At 39.8% G+C, this 20939-nt stretch overlaps 1 protein-coding gene across 8 annotated transcripts in view; it reads left to right on the top strand.

The window, feature by feature from the left end:
- DACH1 (dachshund family transcription factor 1) overlaps positions 1-20939 on the top strand; it is a 510801-nt gene that overhangs the window by 261804 nt on the left and 228058 nt on the right. For 6 of the 8 annotated variants that reach the window (XM_073663952.1, XM_073663951.1, XM_073663955.1 and 3 more), the window contains exon 3: positions 3792-3953. The exons of the other annotated variants lie outside the window; for them this stretch is intronic. In XM_073663952.1, the coding sequence (XP_073520053.1) occupies positions 3792-3953 (162 nt within the window). The remainder of the gene's footprint in view (positions 1-3791; positions 3954-20939) is intronic. 8 annotated transcript variants of the gene reach the window in all.

Below are 20939 nucleotides of genomic sequence, written 5' to 3'. Positions count from 1 at the left end.
CTCCGTTAGCAGCACGAGAGATAGGCAGAGAAAAACTATCTGTAGTCCTGTTACAGCACAGGGACTACAGTGGCGGCGCTAGGATGCGTGTATGACTACGCCAACGGGTACACGTGCATCCAGCCGGCGAGCTACCGGACTGAAAGGTTCAACTCCATGGGGCTGACAGGCGTTAGCCGTGAACAGGACGTCTGCAGGCTGCTCGGGGTGATAGGTGACCCCTTTGGCTGAGCCAGGCTGCTAGACGAAGCTACCTGCCTCTATGGAGCTAACCTGCCTAAGCGACCTGTGCTAATTTGCCGAGCGAACTCTGGCATCGGCAGGTCACGGAGTGAACAGCTAGGGAGCATGTGGAACAGAGTTGTCCACACAACAGCATCACTTGCTCAAATGATCAGAACGCGTCGCCATGTTTGTGGGCGGGCCTTTTAAAGACTAAGCCCTGCCCACCGACGCACCATTGGTGACGTTACCCGTGGACCAATCAGGCGGTGCCAGCTCACCGGGTCAGGTGGGTGCCAACCCCCCAATCACGATCTGCCAGGTCACGGGCATGCTCAGTACGATGAATCCTGGACTTAAACTCCAAGCACCGTCTCCCTCTGCAACCTAAGCTTAACCTTGCTAGGTGCCAATACTTGGGAGACAATCTGTATCTCTCGTGGACCAGCTAGGCTTTTGAGCTGATGAAGATGCTGAGCAGCATCATCTGCAGCTGGACTGAAATGGGAGACCACAGAAGGTCCTGGACCCATTTTGAATCCAGAACCAGACCGACGCCTAACACATACTTATCATAATTAATGTAATATTGGCTCTTGACTTAATGGTTTTGTATAACATTTTTCATCATATTATTATACTCTTCTAAATGGGGTTTACTTATCCTTATGATATCCCAGTCACAGCTTATCATTATAAGATTCATAAGAGTCCGATACCCGGACCCCACAATTTGTTAAGTTATCAGTTGAATAGGAGCTGAGCTGTAGTTCTCAGCAACGCACGGCGAACAGAGTCACGCTTTACCAGCTCTGTTCATTGTTTAAGTGCAGCCGGCACCACAGCTGAAAATAGCTGATCAGAGGTGATGCAAGATGTTTGAGCCACTCTGATCTGTTGTTGATGACCTCTCCTGAGAATAGGCCATCCCCTTAAAATATTTTTTTACCCCCCCACACACACTATTTAACTATTTTCTTTGACATATGTTATAACTTTTCAATTTAATTAAACCACCTGTGAGTTGATAAAGCTACATTCATTGTTGTCACCTTTTTGGAACTTTTTTTTTTTATTTAAATGCATGTGTTTGGAGCTAAAGATATATTATTTTGCAATTAAGTTTCATTACAATTTTCACACAGTTTGGCTTTTTGTTCCCCTGCACATTCAACCTCGATGGGTCTGTGTTTTTTGCTTGAATACATGCAAAATATTATTTTGTCAATTGGTTTAATGAAAAATGTTGCACCATTTTCCTTCTATAGCCTCTGTCTTGCACTGTTTATTGCTGGCAGCGCAATGAACTGACAATTTAGCAGTCATCTTACCATAATGATCTGACCCCTAATACAGCAATTCAATGAAACAAAAATGTTTCCAAAGACAGACAACCCCCCATGACCTTATAAATATGTAAACCCCTTTTCATGTGATCTGTAAGGACATTTGAGTGCAATTTAGGTAATTCACTGCTCAGGTATCTTCGGCTTGCTCGCAAAATATGTTTGCAGCCGCAACACATACAGGGATTGCCTATTTGTTAGGCAATCCCTGCACGTCTCGCGACTGTCACACAGCCGTGAGACATGTAGCCTTGGCGACGCAAACATATTTTGTGAGCATGCCGAAGATACTCAGTTAGGACTTGAGCGTGCTCAGATAACACCTTATCCGAGCACGTTCGCGCAACACTACAGATAACATGAAGCATCTCTTTCTCTTTGGTTAATTCAGGCCCTCTATACATTTTATTATATTCATTTTGGGTAAAACTTCTCCATGTGGATAGTGCCAAGACGGTGTAAAAAGACTTATATGCCATGCAATGCTCCTCTGGGACTTTAAATATCCAAATATCTACTTCACAGAAAAAGAGGTCTGAAACTCTAGTGCCAACTATTGGAAGTAGCAATTGTAAAAGTTAATATCGTCTTCTAAAAGATGACTTTTCACCAAATGTTGAATGGGATACGTGATGTAATACTGGCTGCAAACCAGAATAATAGCTATTTTTTATTTTTATTTCAGCTCTCCATGGCAGAGAGATATGTAATGTGACACAGCCAAGCTCATCTGCATTTGCCCTTCTCCCCACACTGACTCATGCAGGAGGTTTGACCAGGAGATCAGAGCTGTATCAATAGATCTCAAACACTGAGAAACCTGCTCTGAGCGATGGTGGGAGTGTGTTCTTCTTTCCTTTGAGTGTTGCTGCTTGTTTTTGATTGGTCAGCATCATACAGGGAGAAGAAGTTCACGCCCCTAGTGAAAAATATCTGATGATGCCACTTATTAAGATTCCAAATACTTTGATTGCTAATATTTCCCAATAGTGAGGTGAAATAAAAAAAAATCTACTCTGCAACCACTATTACATCCTGTGTCCAGTTGAACATGAAAAATTTGGTGAACGGTCCTTTTTAAAGTGGCTTGCCCCATAACTTAAGATAAGAATCCAAATCAGAAAATCCATTTGAAAACTCCATGCTACCAATAGGTGGCAGTAGAGTTTCTGTCCTCTTCCTCTCCCAAGAGGCTATTTGCATATTTACATTCATTTGCCATTGTTTTATGTAGTTAGTCAATTTAAAACTTAATTGCCTCCATGACCATTTTAATTCATAACTAAGCCTAAGGGTGGGCAAAAACAGATCTCCGCATACAATCTAATGGGTATAGTGGTGTCTCAACTTTAATCTAACAGCAGATGTCGGGGAAAAGAAAAGTCGGGCATGCTAATTTTCAACATGCCTGATGTTTTTTGTTTAAATTGAGAAAAGCCACTGACATAAGTGTCTAACCGCTGCATACTCCGCTTTACCCATTGAGAACATATGCCAATTCAGTCAACCTGGAATATCAGAGAAATATCTGTTGGTGAAAAGCTTTGCAAGGTGTATAAATGGAGTAACCCTTAGCTCAGTTCCCAAGGGACCCTGAAAAGGATCCAATAGATTAAGGAGTGTGTAGAGTTACATGATAAGTAATATATACCTATTTTTTTCTATTAGCTATATTTTATTTTGTCTTTGGTTTGAAAAAGCAAAATCCCTGTTATCTAATTCATATTTGTTAATTATTAAAAAAAACTGTAATCTACTGTAATGTAGACTTATGGTTTACTCCCATGAAATGATAAAATATTCTGTAAAGATTGTTGCTCTCTAGATTCTGCCATGATTGACAGATCACTCGCACAAGAGGCGTGTAAAAATATTATAAGGAACTTTACATTTATTATCGACCATATAAAAAGGCAAAAAGTAAAATTCTAGCACTTTTTATTGGAATTGTAGAACCAGTTATTTATTGGTGGGTTTACATATTTAGCATTAAAATATATAGACTGCCACCTGGTATGCTTGTTTATTGGTCCTGGTGGAGAATTGAATGTGATGCAACAAAATGTACTAACGAACAGCTCAAATAACCTATAGAAAAGGGGTTTCTCAACCATGGTTATCCTACTTGTAGTGCTTACCTAATATCAATCATTTCCATGCACGAGATACATATGACTGGTAAATTATATTTCCTATATATATATTTTTTTTAATCCCACCCAGGTCTGACAGCAGCGGCTGCAGCTGCTGCCGCTGCGACCAATGCCGCAATAGCTGAAGCAATGAAGGTAAAGAAAATAAAGTTAGAAGCTATGAGCAACTACCACAACAGCAGTACACAGCACGGTGCAGACTCGGACAATGGGGATCTTAATTCAAGTGTTGGTAAGCATCTGTGAAATTTTTAGAACCTCAAATAGACTACTGAAAATGATATGGTTTAAGCACTACTCCAGTGTTTTTTTTTATTGCACCGCTGGAGTGGTGCTTTAAATTTAAGTCTCCTGCCCCTGTCATATACTTACCTTCCGCCACCTTCATCAGGTTCCCTGCCGCTCCGGCCTGTCTCCTGTGAAAAGTGACCAGTCGGGCAGCTCCAGTGTTTCATGGAGCGGCGCGGAGGTCACTTTTCAATACAAGCTTATGAGAGCCTCGTTCTGGCCTCGTTCTGGCTCTCATAGACTTGTATTGAGAGCTTGTGAGTGGAGCTTCTGACTTCCGGCCAGTCAGAAACTGCGCTCACATGACGGCAGCGCGGGACCAGAGCGGTGCTGAAAACTGGGTAAGACGCTGGAGGGTGAGTATATGACTGGGGGCTTACACTTAAAACACCACTCTAGCATTAAAAAAAAATGCTGGAGTGGTGCTTTAAGTTTCTTTGATGTGTTTTTGTTGAGTTTTTCTTGCTGCACCCCATCTTGACTGAAAAAAAAACAAACGTAGAAATTTTTGAAAATTTATTAAAAAAGAAAAACTGAAATACCACATGGTCATAAGTATTCAGACCCTTTGCTCAGTATTGAGTAGAAGCACCCTTTTGAGCTAGTACAGCCATGAGTCTTGGGAATGATGCAACACGTTTTTCACACCTGGATTTGGGATCCTCTGCCATTCTTCCTTGCAGATCCTCTCCAGTTCCATCAGGTTGGATGGTGAATGTTGGTGGACAGCCATTTTCAGGTCTCTCCAGAGATGCTCAATTGTGTTTAGGTCAGGGCTCTGGCTGGGCCAGTCAAGAATGGTCACAGAGTTTTTCGTATGTTTGTTTGTATTTTTTTTAAGGTGAATTTATAAACAGCTAATAAATGAAGTGAATAATATTTACTATCAGCCTACATATTTCTCTCCTTTTATTAGATTTAAACTATGTACACACCCCTTTTCATCAGAGGTTTTATGTTATTTTTAAGGGTAATTATAGCAAAGTCTGCAGCTGCAATAGTTTTTCTTATAGACAGTGTGTGTTAATTTAATTTTTATCAGAAAATGACCACCTGCTTAAATTACATGCTGATGAGTATATATATAGATGTATATATATATATATATATATATATATACAGATCTGGCAAAAATTAATAGACCACTGCAAAATTTTCATTTTCTCAGATTTTTCTCTTTATAGGTATATTTTTCAGTAAAATGTACATTGTTGTTTTATTCTATAAACTACTGACAACATGTCTCCGAGATTCAAAGCTAAAAATTTTGTATTTATTTGCCGCAAATGAGAAATCGTCAAAATAATAAAAAAAGAAACAGTACTTTCAGACCTAAAATAATGCAAAGAAAACAAGTTCTTATTCATTGAGAAACAACAATACTCATGTTTTAACTCAGGAAGAGTTCAGAAATCAATATTTGGTGGAATAACCATGATTTTTAATCCCAGCTTTCATGCGTCTTGGCATGCTTCCACTAGTCTTTCACACTGCTTTTGGGTGACCTTATGCCACTCCTGGCACAAAAATTTAAGCAGTTCTTCTTTGTTTGATGGCTTGTGACTATCCATCTTCCTCTTGATTACATTCCAGTGGTTTTCAATGGGTTTCAGGTCTGGAGATTGGGCTGGCCATGACAGGGTCTTGATGTGGTGCTCCTTCATCCACACATTGATTGACCGAGCTGTGTGGCATGGGGCATTGTCCTGCTGGAAAAACCAGTTCTCAGAGTTGGGGAGCATTGCCTGAGCAGAAGGAAGCAAGTGTTTTTCAAGGATAACCTTGTATTTGGCTTGATTCATACGTCCTTTGCAAAGATTAACCTGCCCAATTCCAGCCTTGCTGAAGCATCCCCAGATCATCACCAATCCTCCACCAGATTTCAAAGTGCACAGTGGGTGTAAGACACCGTGACTTGTATGCCTCTCCAGGTCTCCGTCTAACCATTAGACGACCAGATGTTGGGCAAAGCTGAAAATTAGACTCATCAGAGAAGATTACCTTAACCCAGTCCTCTATGGTCCAATCCTTATGGTCTTTGGCAAACTTCAGCCTGGCTCTCCTTTGCTTCTCATTGATGAAAGGCTTTTTTCTAGCTTTACATGACTTGAGGCCTGACTCTAGGAGCCTGTAACGAACTGTTCTTGCCGTGCACTTCACCCGAGCTGCCATTTGCCATTCCTTTTGTAGGTCACTTGATGTCATCCTGCGGTTGCTGAGTGACATTCGAATAAGATGATGGTCATCCCGGTCAGTCGAGAGTCGCTTTCACCCTCTGCCGGTCTGTAGCTTTGTTGTCCCCAATGTCTGTTGTTTGACCTTGTTGTAATGGACTGCCGTATTCGAAATTTTAAGGATGGAGGCAACATGACGCTCACTGTATCCCTCTGCTAGTAAAGCCAGAAATGAGCCCATCTTTTCCTCACTCAAGACTTTTCTTTTCAACACCTTTGGCATGGTTAAAAGTTATTTTTTCATTCAAATTACTTTTGGGCTATTCCTAGCACTTGTTTTGCCATCCAGCTTGTCCTATTGCAAGAGGATTGTGAAGACCACAGGAGTGTTTTTTATACTTTCCCTCGTTACATAAGATTTGGTTCAGGTGATCACCTAATCAGAAGCACATTAAGTAGAATGAGGTGGACTTTGGTTGGAATTCAGCTGACACTGGAATGGAATGGCTGTCAGACATGTAGAGATGGTGATTTTTAGAAAACTGTGCAGTGGTCTCTTAATTTTTGCCAGAGTTGTGTATATATATATATATATATATATATATATATATATATATATAATATATATATATATATATATATATATATATATATATATATATATATATATATACACAGCGGGTGAAATAAGTAGTGAACACATCACCAGTCTATTGACAGGAAATTCTCTCCAGATGTCGGTAACAATCCACACAGGCACGGAAATCAAACCATAGATGTCCATATATTAAGTTTATTTATTTCCTATATCACTATCTATATTTACATAAATAAACTTGAAATTTTGCACTTTTCGCACTGACCAACGAGCCTAAAATTAGGCTCATACGTCCTGATCTTTTCAGCAGCCCTATATGCATAGGCTGAAATAGAGTGCCGCTGACTCATTGATTCCTGGAAAAGGCATACTTGATCTGGATAAGGGCTTGCTCACATGAGTATATACAGTAACTTGGTTGAGTTCTATGTGATGTTTTATCGAATAGCACTCCGACCAATGTTATACTATGGGGCAGTGCTGATCAGCGACATTTTTCTCATGCCGATGCGACATGAGAAACAAGTCACAGCACTTGCACCTATTCAAGTCTATGGGTGCCTGTAAAACATCGGACTGCACTTGGATGTCATCCGAGTGCAGTCCAATTTACACAGACAATTGATAAGATGGAGAAATTAAATTTTCCATCTTCTCTGCACCTGTGCTCTGATTCTCTCAAGCAAGAGAATCGAATTACGGTGAACTGAGACTTCACTCAAAATCTGATAGAGTTTGAGCTGAGTGTCATCATTAGCATAATCGGCCCGATTCTCTCATATGAGGGAATCATCCCTGGTATGACCCCGGCCTAAGGGTCATTGTGTAACAAGGGGTATGGGATGAGCTGTGACATCACCTATTGGGAATACGGGATCCTATGTTATCTACTGTATATAGAAATGTTAGTTGTCACTATAATCCTGTCTGTGAAGATAATGGGGCTACTGTAAAGTTTTCTGCACAGAACAGGAAGTGTGAGCCTAGTATTAGCTTTATATATTGCAAGATTTTGGACTTTTTTTTTATAAATAATAATCTGATTTATCTACCAGGTCATTTTTTGATAACACATTTCCTTTAATGTGTGATTTGAATTTTATAAATATTGGTTAAAACAGCCATAAAAAAAGACGCCCCCTGTAAGCGGCCTGGGCCACTTACTTTGTAACTGATTTGGTAAAGCTGGTGCGGTGCCAATATGAGACACCTCAGTGCCTCTTCAATAGACCTTTATTCTAGAGAAGTGGCAGGGTTCATTCTATTCAGATATTTACATGCTTGTTTAATGAGTCAGTAATCCAGGAGAAATAGTGATTTTAATAGAGCATATTATTAATCCAAATAAGTAATGCAAACAGTTGTGAACTTGTTACTGCCGAATTGCAAAGGTCAAAATGTAAAGGGAGTCGCAGGCAGCCGAAGATGCAAATAGGTAATTATTTTATCTCCTACATTCCAATTTAAAATGATAACCTTGAGTTCAGATGCTGCTACAGGAATTACCATTCTGCGAGAAGGTGGAAAATAAAACATGGGATTTAGAAAAATAAAGCATTAATGGCTTGAGAGAGAAATAAAATATGGCCATGACGCCTTATCCCCCTCACCCAGAATCAATTGGATTCTTTTAGTTTAATATTTACTTGCTAAGATGAGATGTTAGTCTGCTTGGTGATAAACAGTCGGCTGCTGGCATCTGAAGGTGACCTGTCAGTTCATATGGACAAATCTCCTGCTTACTGAAATGTACAAAATAAATCATTAAAGCAGGCAGGTGCTCATTCCTAGATTTAAATCACCATAGATTTATGATTTGAATTAATGCTTCATTTGGTCATTGAAATAGATGCTGACAAAATGATATGCAGTAGCTGAATCTTCCATACTGTAGCCGTCCTAATATTGATTGCTGAGATGTCTGCAATCTCTTCTTTATATCAAGTAGTTTCTTCTGACAGGTTGCTTGATATGGCCCCTATTATTGATAAGACAATGCTGTTCATGGCATACACACAATTTTCCTGAACATTAATATAAATTGCTATATTTGTGTAGAAGGAGAGGAGGAGGTGAAGAAGAAAGTGAATGTAATATTTTAATAATAGGGGCAAATAGACACTTGGTTTAGTGATCGCATAAATGTTCTTGAAGGTGCATTGTGGCAAAGTCATATTTTTTTTCTAAGAATAGAGAAAGGGATGGTATAAAGGACGACTGAAAAGTGAAAGCTGGAAGTCATTCGTTCAGGTGGTGTGGAGTTTTTATCATATTGGTGAAATGCATACACACGTTTAACATATGAGGATAACATATGATTCTGTTATTTAGCTTTGTGATGCTACACTGATAACATAATATGGTAATTCTGTAGGTTGCTGCTGTAGTGTATCTGAAACTCTACAAAAGAACTTCCAGTTTCTCCATATTTGTTGTACTATAAGTACAGGAACACCCATGCAACTGACAGCTATCTCTCCTGACCACCATATTACACATGCATGCACAACTTTACTCACTTACGGTATGTAGCACCATTAATTCCACAACTCTTTACAAACAACATCATTACTGTCCCCATTGGGGCTCACAATCTAAATTCCCTATCAGCATCAGAGAGGAAATTAGAGAACCTATAGATAACCCATGCAAACACTATGAGATGTGAACCCAGGACCCCAGCGCTGCAAAGCAACAGTGCTAACTAGTGATGAGCGAGCACTAAAATGCTCGGGTGCTTGAAGCTCGGGTCGAGCACATTGGAATACTCGGGTGCTCGACCCGAGCAATGATTCCAATGTAAGTCTATGGGAAACTCGAGCATTTTTCTGGCGGTCCCCCCCCGGCGGTCTGCAGAAGGTCAAAAATTGCCCAAATCGATGGGAACAGTGCTCAATTAAACGTCAGGCAGGCAGAATATATAGGCAGACAGGCAGGGTATATAGGATGGTGCATGAAAAACATAGGGCACTTGGAACACAGTAGTGCCCTCCGATTTTCATGCACCCATCTCTTTAAAAAAGCCGGCCGGCAATTCATCAGCGACATACACCGGTACCCGACAGTTTAGAACAGAAAGAATAGAGCATCACACATAGATTAGATAGACAGAATCATGTCAGTCACAAATATAATAAGTGCAGTGACATTGTTGGTTACTGTACTTGTCATTTAGTGTTAAAATAAAGGATTTATTAAAAAAAAAATTGGCGTGGGGTTCCCCGTAATTTTAGTCTCTAGCGGAGGTTAAGCAGACGGCTGGGGCAGATGTTTGAATCCTGGGAAGGGGGTAATACCCACGGAGCTTCCCAGGCTACTAATATCAGCCCCCAGCTGAATACCTAGCCTTTACTAGCTATTAAAATGGGGGACCCAAAAAAATGAAGTGGTGTCCCCCCTATTTTAATAACTAGCAAAGGCTAGGCAGACAGCTGGGGGCTGATATTAATAGCCCAGGAAGGGTGCCATGAATATTGGCCCCCTCCCAGGCTAGAAGCACCAGCCGTCAGCCGCCCCAGAAATGGCGCATCCATAGGATGCACCAATTCTGGCACTTAGCCTCGCTCTTCCCACTGCCCTGTAGCGGTGGCAGTGGGGTAATAGGGTTGGGGTTGATGTCAGCTTATAATGCCAGCTGACATCAAGCCCAGGTTAGTAATGGAGAGGCGTCTATAAGACACCCCCATTACTAACCCCAAAGTGAAAGTTAAAAAAAACACAAACACCCAAAGTCCTTTAATTGAAATAAAGACACAATTCTTTAATATTCTAAATTAAACTCTACTCTACTCTACTCTACTTACCGTATCGCCCATTCCAGCTGAAGCCAACGATCTCCTACAATAAAATTAAAATAATAAACCAACCTCATCCTTACCTTTCCATGGTTCCCAGGACGGCTTCAGCTCTGCTACATTGACAGGCTGCATCGCAGCAGAACGCTGCCATCCAGCTTGCCATGCCGCAGACCCTGAGAAGCTCCTCAGTGAAGCTCCTCAGTGTCTGGCTGACGGCATCCAGATGAGCCGAGTTCATGTCCAATGAACTCAGCTCACCTCATGCACGCCACTGACAGCGTGGGAGAATTCTCCTGCGCATGCGGTGCCGGCAAATGACATCACCGCTTGAGGAAGAGAATTCTCCCTCGCTGGGACAGCATTGAGATGGCAGGCTGGATGGTAGCAGAACGCTGCCATCCAGCATGCCATCCTTCAGAGACACTGCAGAGCATTCTGCTACCATCTTGCTCAATTCTCATCAATTCTCTTGCTCAAGCGGTGACATCATTTGCCGGCACCACATGCGCAGGAGAATTCTCCCACGCTGTCAGTGACGTGCATGAGGTGAGCTGAGTTAATAGGACATGAACTCGGCTCATCTGGATGCCGTCACAGCCAGACACTGAGGAGCTTCACTGAGGAGCTTCTCAGTGTCTGCGGCATGGCAAGCTAGATGTCAGCATTCTGCTGCGATCCAGCCTGTCATGTCAATGTAGCAGAGCTGAAGCCGTCCTGGGAACCATGGAAAGGTAAGGATGAGGTTGGTGTATTATTTTACTTTTATTGCTGGAGATCGTTGGCTTCAGCTGGAATGGGCGTGATAGTAAGTATGGTTTAATTTAGAACATTAAAGAATTGTGTCTTTATTTCAATTAAAGGACTTTATTCTGGGTGTTTGTGTTTTTTTTAACTTTCACTATGGGGTTAGTAATGGAGGTGTCTTATAGATGCCTCTCCATTACTAACCTGGGCTTGATGTCAGCTGGCATTATAAGCTGACATCAACCCCAACCCTATTCCCCCACTGCCACCGCTACAGGGCAGTGGGAAGAGCGAGGCTAAGTGCCAGAATTGGCGCATCCTATGGATGTGCCATTTCTGGGGCGGCTGACGGCTGGTGTTTCTAGCCTCTGAGGGGGCCGATATTCATGGCACCCTTCCTGGGCTATTAATATCAGCCCCCAGCTGTCTGCCTAGCTTTTGCTAGCTATTAAAATAGGGGGGACCCCCACATAATTTTTTTTGGGGGTCCCTCATTTTAATAGCTAGTAAAGGTTAGGTATTCAGCTGGGGGCTGATATTAGTAGCCTGGGAAGCTCCGTGGGTATTACCCCCTTCCCAGGCTTCAAACATCTGCCCCAGCCATCTGCTTAACCTTCGCTAGAGACTAAAATTGCGGGGAACCCCACGCCAATTTTTTTTTTAATAAATCCTTTATTTTAACACTAAATGACAAGTACAGTAACCAACACTGTCACTGTACTTATTATATATGTGACTGACATGTTTCTGTCTATCTAATCTATGTGTGATGCTCTATTCTTTCTGTTCTAAATTGTCGGGTACCGATGTATGCCGCTGATGAATTGCTGGCCGGCTTTTTTAAAGAGACAAAAACACTATTATTTTTTTTTTTATAAATCCTTTATTTTAACACTAAATAACAAGTACAGTAACCAACACTGTCACTGTACTTATTATATATGTGACTGACATGTTTCTATCTATCTAATCTATGTGTGATGCTCTATTCTTTCTGTTCTAAATTGTCGGGTACCGGTGTATGCCGCTGCTGAATTGAATCACTGTGAGCACTGTTCTTATTGATTTGGGCAATCACTGTAATGCCACAACCGCCATGGCTGTGACATTACAGTAAGTGGCAGACAATCCCTGCATGATTGGTGCTCTAAATAGCGCCAAACATGCAGGACGGGGACCCGAGCTCCCGCCCGAGCATCTCGAAAGTTCTCGGCGAGCTCCGAGCATCTCGAGCACTGAGATGCTCGGGCGAGTACCGAGCAGTGGCGAGCATGCTCGCTCATCACTAGTGCTAACCACTGAGCCACAATGCTGTCCTTACATATCTATGTTCTGTATAGAAAAAACTTAGCTGAGAACAAAAGAATCAGATTTAATTCAGAAGACCCGATGCTTCTCTCCACTGACATCATGTGTTGGTGGGAGAGTCAAGAGGCCCCATCAGATGGTCAGTCAATCCTCCCAATTCATCGGGTTCACACAACTTTAATGTGTGTGGGGACCCTAAAGGATAAGGCCTCCTTCAGTTGCCCATTTTCACTTACACCTTCTGTGTTTTTTACTGATAGAACATGTACCCATGATATTCTATGTGGCTGTTCACATGTCCTTGTTTTTTTGCAAACCACGTGGTACACAATAAAAAAAAGATATGTTCCTTTTTTATCTGAGTTACACAGAAAACTTGGAAATACAAGTCTTTGGCTCTGTGAAAATCTGTGATGCCATCCTCGTGCAATCCGTGTGCTGTCTATTTTTAACGTTACAATGGATAGGAGAAACTTTGCAATTTGTTTATTTTTTTCATACGAGAAAATCACTGATGAAACTCTGATGGTAAGAAGTGAAACATTAATGAAAATCAAAACATTTTTGCATACAACAAAAATCACTGATGTCTGACTGAGACCTTGCTACACTTTCAAGTAACATTTCAGAATAAGCTGTCCTGTGTTTTTTCCCATTATATGTCCTGGCTATTTCTGTCTATTATATGGCTGGCATTCTGCATTTTCACCTGTTTTTCCTGCTGCAGGCTATATCTCCTAATTTGCAATTAATGCTGAGCTGATGGGAGGAAGCTAGCTACTATGATCTCTCCCATAAACAACATAGCCTAAGGGGGGATGGATTCTTGCTCTTCATTCGTTAGTCAGCATAAAGAGACAAGGCACAGCAGCATGTGTGAAATTATACTGCAGTACTGAACAATGTAGATGTGAATCCAGCTATGGTGAGAGGTAAAAGACTTGCTAGAAAGCTCAGATTGATTTTTTTGTGTCTTACTCTTACTATTCTCTCACTCTACTCCTCACTCCTCTTCCTTCACCGCTCTCCATAGATTGTAATAGGATGTGTAAGTCAAAACCTCACTGTGAAGGCAGTCCATCTTATTTTGACCAAGAAAGGTTTATACTGCTTTTCTCATAGTGGATGGTGAGTTCAGAGATCGGAGTAAGGGGAAGAAGTGGCTCATAAGTGGAGGAATAAGCAGATTTGACTGATAAAATACAATATAAGGTTTTTAATATTTATTTTGACTATAGATTAATGCAACATTTGTTAAAAATATTTTTTTTATTTAAATTTAATTAAAGGAATTGTTTACTATCAGAAGACTTTTATTTAAAAGCTCTATTATTGTTAAAAAAAAACAGTTGTTTACTTACCTCCCCGGGTCCTGCACTTTGTCTCTACTGGGGCATTGGTTTGTGCTTTCAGCCTGCAGCAGTAACGTCAAGTCGACAACGCTGCAGTCAATCACAGAGCTCAGCTGCTCACCGCTGGACCCAGAAAGGGTAAGTAAGGCATAGTTTGTTTTTTTTTAACACTAAAAGAGCCTTAAGAGAAAGGTTTTCTGGAGGAAACCAACCCCTTAATAAAGCATTTTAAGAGGACTAAAGTATACAACTTTTTAAAAGTCACATTGACCTGTGGGTGCCCATATAGAGATCCATTTTGACTTACCAGAAACACAAGTTATTCTAATCCAGATACAAGCAAGCAGAACAACTCTTCTATGCTTTGTACATTTCAGAAATCTATAGATAGTTTCCACAGATTTTCCATGGAGAATCTTTTCCACACAGTAATGTGCGATACACAGAACTTGTAAACAGACATCAACAATAGTAAATGGCTTGCTTAGTAGGAAATGAGTTCATACTTATTCAGAATGTGATCTCAAAACAGATGCCCTAAGAAATCTCATTGTTTAACCTACATACATACAAAAATGTTATTATTTCTTAAGGAAATGAATCAATCATGAAGACATTGAGGCTGTGTGCTCTAAAACATAGGAAACACAAGCCATCATAATTCCCTGGCATAATAGAGTCATAAAAAGTCACAGAACATAGTGAAAGGGAATAATGGGAATGTTTAACACAATGCTAACATTTCCATTTGTACTAAAGGTGCTGATATTATGTGAATACTTGATGACTATTAACTTCTAGATGTAACTATTTACGTTAGAAATGTTCATTGAAAACGTTTTCACACCCTAAAGGGTTATTATCATCTAAGCCTTTCATGGATGAGATGGAAATAACTTTGCACAGCTTATGCTACTACAGGTGGAGTTTGTTCTGCAATTCTCTTAAAAATGAATAGGAGTCCCAGAAACATTATAGCACAGCGAGCTATGGTGTTTCCAGAATATTAAGGAAACAGTTTCAGCTTACTACGTTACTATTTTTCCATAACCCTTGTTCATGTATATGGGCATTATGGACCCTGCTTATACCGCAGCCCCACTTCCAATAGTCCAAATAGGATGACATTATTCCCTTCTCGTCCTTAAAAGCGGACATGGAAAAAAAACTTTAAATTAGTTTTCCAGCCCCTGAAATTTTCTACAAGCTGGTTAAAATGGTACTCTAAAGCTTGCCATGTTTGGACATCTCCAGCAATATTGTTACAGGTCAACATGTCACCGCTGCAGCCCATCACTTCATGTAGCAGTGGCTTTCCATACCACTGAGGCCACGGAAATAGCCAGTGATTGGCAGCGGTCATATGTCGAGATGACACGATTTCCCTGGAAATGGGTACAGAGAACCCAGCAGGGAGCTTAGGGAAGCATCTTTACATGAGCAGTCAGGAATTGATAAGAGGACTATTACTTCTGTTGTTTTGGAGCATTGTCAGATGTTTCTGAAATATTTCATGTGGTTGGAAAACCACTTTAAGATGCAGTTCCAGATTAATATACTTTTTATAGGGAGCATTTTGTGGTGAGCTAGTATTCGGAGGAGGTTGGTGCTCAGAGGTTCTTTTGGCAATTAACATAAAATATATAATTCGACAAGGGTCGGGTGTTGCTGCTCTCAAGAGGAGGCACTTTCCAAACTATTGTAAAGGCCATGATCCAGCGTGAGGCCTGTTGGTAACAATATTGGTAAGGTGGTAAATTAACAAAATATTTTTAAATGTTCTTCATCCTTTAATGTAGGAAAGTTATCTGGTTCTGTAGGATTAGATTTACATGAACTTATTTAAATTTTTCTATCCATATAATTATCATACTGTATGAAGGAGTCTTCTGATGTATTGTGTTGCAAAAAGGTATTTGGGCAGGTTGTATTTTAAAATTCCATGACTCTATTGTTTTGAGCAGTGGTGTTTCCCACCTTTTGAACAAAGAACATATCTGTTCAGCTGTGTCAAATGAGAGTAGGCGGGGAAAAACAACAACTGACTGCTTTTATATGTGTGTGGTAGGCTTAAGATGTTTGTCAGAATATAGGATGGGTTAATCTCACTTGTTGGTCCAGTTTTGGCTTAAAGTGTTATTGCACTTTTGGAAAACTTTTGACATGATATAGCAGCATGATTGATCGTTGGGGATCCAGATGCTGAGTCCACCACGGATTGCTGAAATGAAGGGCCAGAAGCACTCAGCTGCTTTCATCAATATAAAATCCATGAGCTTGTCTTCAGTCTTGGAGGACAGCAGTTCTCGACTCCGTAAGGGTTTCAGCAGTACGACCCCCAACAAAAGAAAACTTCTGAAATGGCTCATTTTCAAATCTTTTTAGAAAGGACTGTTACATTTTAAGTTATCCGTTGTTCTTCCATTTCTAACGAATCTGTTTTTTGTTTGCTGGAATCCGTAAGAAATGGAAGACTACAGATGGCTAATTAACGGGTCCATTATCTATAGACTGAGATATTGAAAAAATGGATCCAGCAGAGATCAGTTTTTGAAAAATGGACTAAAAAGTTGTGTCTCCACAACTTTTTGCCAAAGGATTGCTGCTGGATCCCTTCTAACGGATCATTACTGAACATGTGAACATAGCCTTAGCAGGAATATTCTGCTTGGGCACTCCAAGGGTGAATCATTAATGTGAAATGACCCGACAAGTTTTTTAGATATCGACAGGAAATGTTTAAACGGTTTGCCGCTTTGTGTCTAGAATTCCTTCTGTTTATTCTGTGTTTAAAAAAAAAGTTTGCAGCTTCACCATTTTACAGAAAGTCTCCAAGACCTTGAGAAATCAAATAAAAGGAAAGTGAAATTTCAGGCCACTGAGCACAGCACTGCAGTTGCACATCTGATTCTCTGCCTTGGCAATGTTAATGAACCTAAAATCCTCCCAATAATTAGATGAGGGAATTGCTTATATTTTCAAACAGATGATGCTGCTATAATGAAACGATTGACAGGGAATTTAGGAGTGTCTTCACTAGTAATTTGGTTTATGTTGAAACAAAAATATATTTTACATAACTTTATGCCGGGATCGATGGTGGTAAGATAGTGTCAGAGTTAACTAGGTAGGTTAAAATGGAAGGGGAGGTATTACTTAAAGATTACAGTATGATGTTTGTTATGTGTTGCACTTTTTTTTGTAATAACCGTTTTTTCTTATTTTATGTATTTTGTACACTTGTTCTGCTTGGGTCCCTTAAAAAGGACTAAGACTCCAGAGATGGAGTCGGATTGAGTGCACAGCTGTAACTGCTGATGAGCTAATTGCTCCTTATCTCTCAGACCCATTCATCTTCATTTTTTACCAATTACAGAGAATTATCTGTGTTCTCAGTTGGATATGAGAGTTAATCCTTTTTGGTTAAGCTGGCAGTGCTGTGAGCAGATTCTAAATAGTCGGGTGAAGAAGCCATCAGAAGCTTGCTCCGCAACAGTGTATAGTTCAATGACAATATTTCCAATTCATAACATGTTTTGTATTACTAAAGCCTTCGTATTGAATGAAATCCTTATATAATGAGACAAAGAGAAATAAGACTCTTTAATGCAGATATGCAAATCTTCGTATTATCTTAATGAATATCATTGATTATATTTTTTTCCATGAGAAATAGGTGATCTGCTAAGTAATGCTTACTGACCAAGGAAAGAAAAAGTGTTCAGTTGATAAAATCTGATTTTTTATGTGCGTCTGTAATAGCACCACAGGCTTATTATCCTTTGCTTCTCATATGGTTCTAATCTCCAATGGGGCCTGCAATCCATTTTCCTTTTTTTCTTAATTTAAGGGATCCCTTTTTTCCTCCCTCACAAATTTAAAGGTTAATTTAATAGAAAGTCATTTAAGCTAAAGTTTGTGATACATAGTTGCTGGACCAGCCAGACAGTCTAATGTGCATGGTGGTGTCCCAACTGTATCCTAACTAATGGAATTTAGAGGAAGGATTAGCATGTTTAATTTCAGCATGCCCAATTCTTTTTTTCAGGGGAGATATCACTCCCTTCTTAACATCCAGCCTAGAGTGCATGTACATCGAGAAGTTTGGAGAAATAACAGTCAGCTCTAGCAAGGTTTTGGCTGGCAGTTGTACAAAGTATACTGTATAGTCATTTATTGTTCAAACTATGTTTGAACAATAAACCATCAGGAGACCCACGCAAACCTCATGCATGTATTTTCCTGATTGTGGTTGTACCCAATAGAAATAGCAGTTAGATTGTACACCTGAGGCCAGCTGCAGTGTAGTGCCCTGGCAATATAACCAGAAGACCTTGTGACTTTGCCTCCAGATATAATATTCTCTGAAATGCTTCGGAGAGACCAGGCTGGTCCGGCTGCAGCTGATGGACAGGTCTTTCCAAAATGACAGTGCTTTTCTTCTAAGCCCTTCTGTGTGCCCAATAGTATTTTCTGTCCATCAATGAGGTATTAGCGCCCCCAAGGAGAAATTGCATTATAAACAAAATGTGCAGTTCTATTTCTTCTGTTAGCCATTGTGCAAGTGAAAAATTTTAGGCTAAATCAACATTTTATTGGAAAAAATTACTTTTTCAGTCAGTTTCATCGCCCAACGTTATAAAGCGTCTTTGTATTCAAAATGTTTAATAGATTTAAATAGCAGGATAGGAAATATTTCTGCCCTCTCCGGAATACGACACAAATATTGGTAATAGAATTGTAGGTTTATTGACTCCTTCTTCAGGACAACCATACATCATATTTGTGTCGTATTCAGGAACGCGCAGACACACTTCCTATCCTGCTAGGAAGTGTGTTTTTTGGATCTGCTGCATCTGGTATTCAAGCTCTGTAAGTGTTGTGTCTCACACAACCACGGAAGGTGAGCGGTTCTATTTATAAATTACAATCCTTTAACATGGATAAGACCCTATTGCACTCTTGCATTTCTTTACAAAAATGTGTAATACGTTCCTAAATGAATTCCTTGAGGGGATTAGTATGCAAAATAGGGTCATTTCTATGGGGTGTCTGCTTTTTTGGATCCTCAGGGCCTCTATAAAGGCGACCTGACGTCTACAATCTATTTTAGTAAAAAATGCTCTCCAAACAATAAATAGAAATGAGCAGACCCGTGGAAGTTTGGGTTCTGGTATACAACCCGAACTCTATTCCAACGTTCAATTCGGGTACCAGAACTGTATCCGAACTTAAACCAGAACCCGAGCCCCTTTGAAGAGAATGAGGACCCAAACTTTTGATCTAGAAAACTTTCTCTCTCTCTCTGCAACGCACTTTCCCTGGAACACCGAACATTGCAACGGACTTCCAGGAGAAGTCCGTGTTCGGCGTTTAGCACCTGACACTAACTGACCGATACGAATCTCGAAATTTTATGTTTGGGTTCGCTCATCTCTAATAAATAGCACTCCTTCCATTCTGACCCCTGCCGTGTGCCCATATAAAAGTTTCTGATGACATGTAGAGTGTTGAAGCATTCTGGAAAAATTGCGTAACAAAATTTGAGCACCACCTTCTCCAATTACTCAATGTAAAAATTAAACATTTAGATCTAAAGCATAATTTTAGTGGGGAAAATGTTTTTTTTTTTGTTTCTATATTCCACAATTATAAATTCTGTGAAGCATCTGTACTTTAGCAATCCTTAGTATACCCCTAGATTAATTTCTTAAGGGGAATCGTTTCAAAAATTGGGTTACTTCTTAGGGTCTCTTCTGTATTGTGTTTTGGTATGTTAGGGGCTTTACAAATGTGAAATTGCATTGACAATCTATTCCAGCCAAAATTGCACTCCAAAGTCAAACAGTGCTCTTTCCTTTCTGAGCGCTGATGCACAGTCAGTTTCCAACCACATATGGAGTATCACATACTCAGGAGAAATTGGATAATAAATTGTGGAGTAAATTTTTCTCCTGTTACCCTTGTGGAAATGAAACATTTGGGTCTAAAACAACATTTTTGTGGAAAAAAATAACATTTAAAATTTTGTGTCACAATATTATAAACTTGTGGCACCTTAGGGACTTTGCAAATGCAACATGGTGTTCACATTCTATTACAGCCAACATTACGTACCAAAAGTCAAGTAGCTTGGTAGCTTCTGATCACATATAGGGTAACTGCGTAGTCAGGAGAAATTGCGCTGTAAATTCTGGGGCCCATTCCTCCTGTTCCTTTTGTGAAAATGAAAAAAAATGAGGTTAACATTTTTGTGTAAAAAAATAAATTTTTCATTCCACTATGCATTAATTCTTGTGAAGCACCTAAAGGGTTAGCAAATATGCTGAATGTGGTTTTGAATACTTTGATGGGTGCATTTTTTAAAATGGGGTCTTGTTTAGGATGGGCGGGGGATTGCTATATCTGACAATAAGGCCCCTAAAAGTAATTAAAAAATAGTCCTTAAAAAATGGGTTTATAAATTTAGTTGAAAAATGAAAAATTGCTAAATATTTAACTTTTAACCCTTCTAAGATCCTAACAAAAAGAGACATTTCAAAACAATGCCATAAATAACAATGACACAAAGTAGTCATATGATAAATGTTATTTAATAACTATTTAGTGTGGTATGACTATCTGCAAAAATTTTGAAAATTGCTAATTTTTCTACATTTTTATCAAATTTCAGATATTTTCATAGATAAATACAAATCATATCATACTAAACTTATTATTATTAACATAAAGTACAATGTCACAAAAAAAAAGTTTCAGAATTACTGGGATATAAAGAAGCGTTCCAGAGTTATTACACTTAAGTTGACGCAAGTTAGATTTGAAAAATTTGGCCTGGGCAGGAAGGTGAACACTGGCTTTGTTGGGAAGCAGTCAAAGGGGTTATCTGGAACTAGTTTATTTTCTGCCCGGCATTGGCTCAAAGCAGTCATGGACCGCTCCTGCCTACAATTCTGC

Source organism: Phyllobates terribilis, unplaced genomic scaffold (assembly GCF_046119375.1).
Source record: "Phyllobates terribilis strain yellow unplaced genomic scaffold, ASM4611937v1 Scaffold_2__4_contigs__length_985480577, whole genome shotgun sequence".
Classification (NCBI taxonomy): domain Eukaryota; kingdom Metazoa; phylum Chordata; class Amphibia; order Anura; family Dendrobatidae; genus Phyllobates; species Phyllobates terribilis.
Note: the sequence above shows the minus strand (reverse complement) of the source record. Positions and strands in the feature narration are given on the sequence as shown.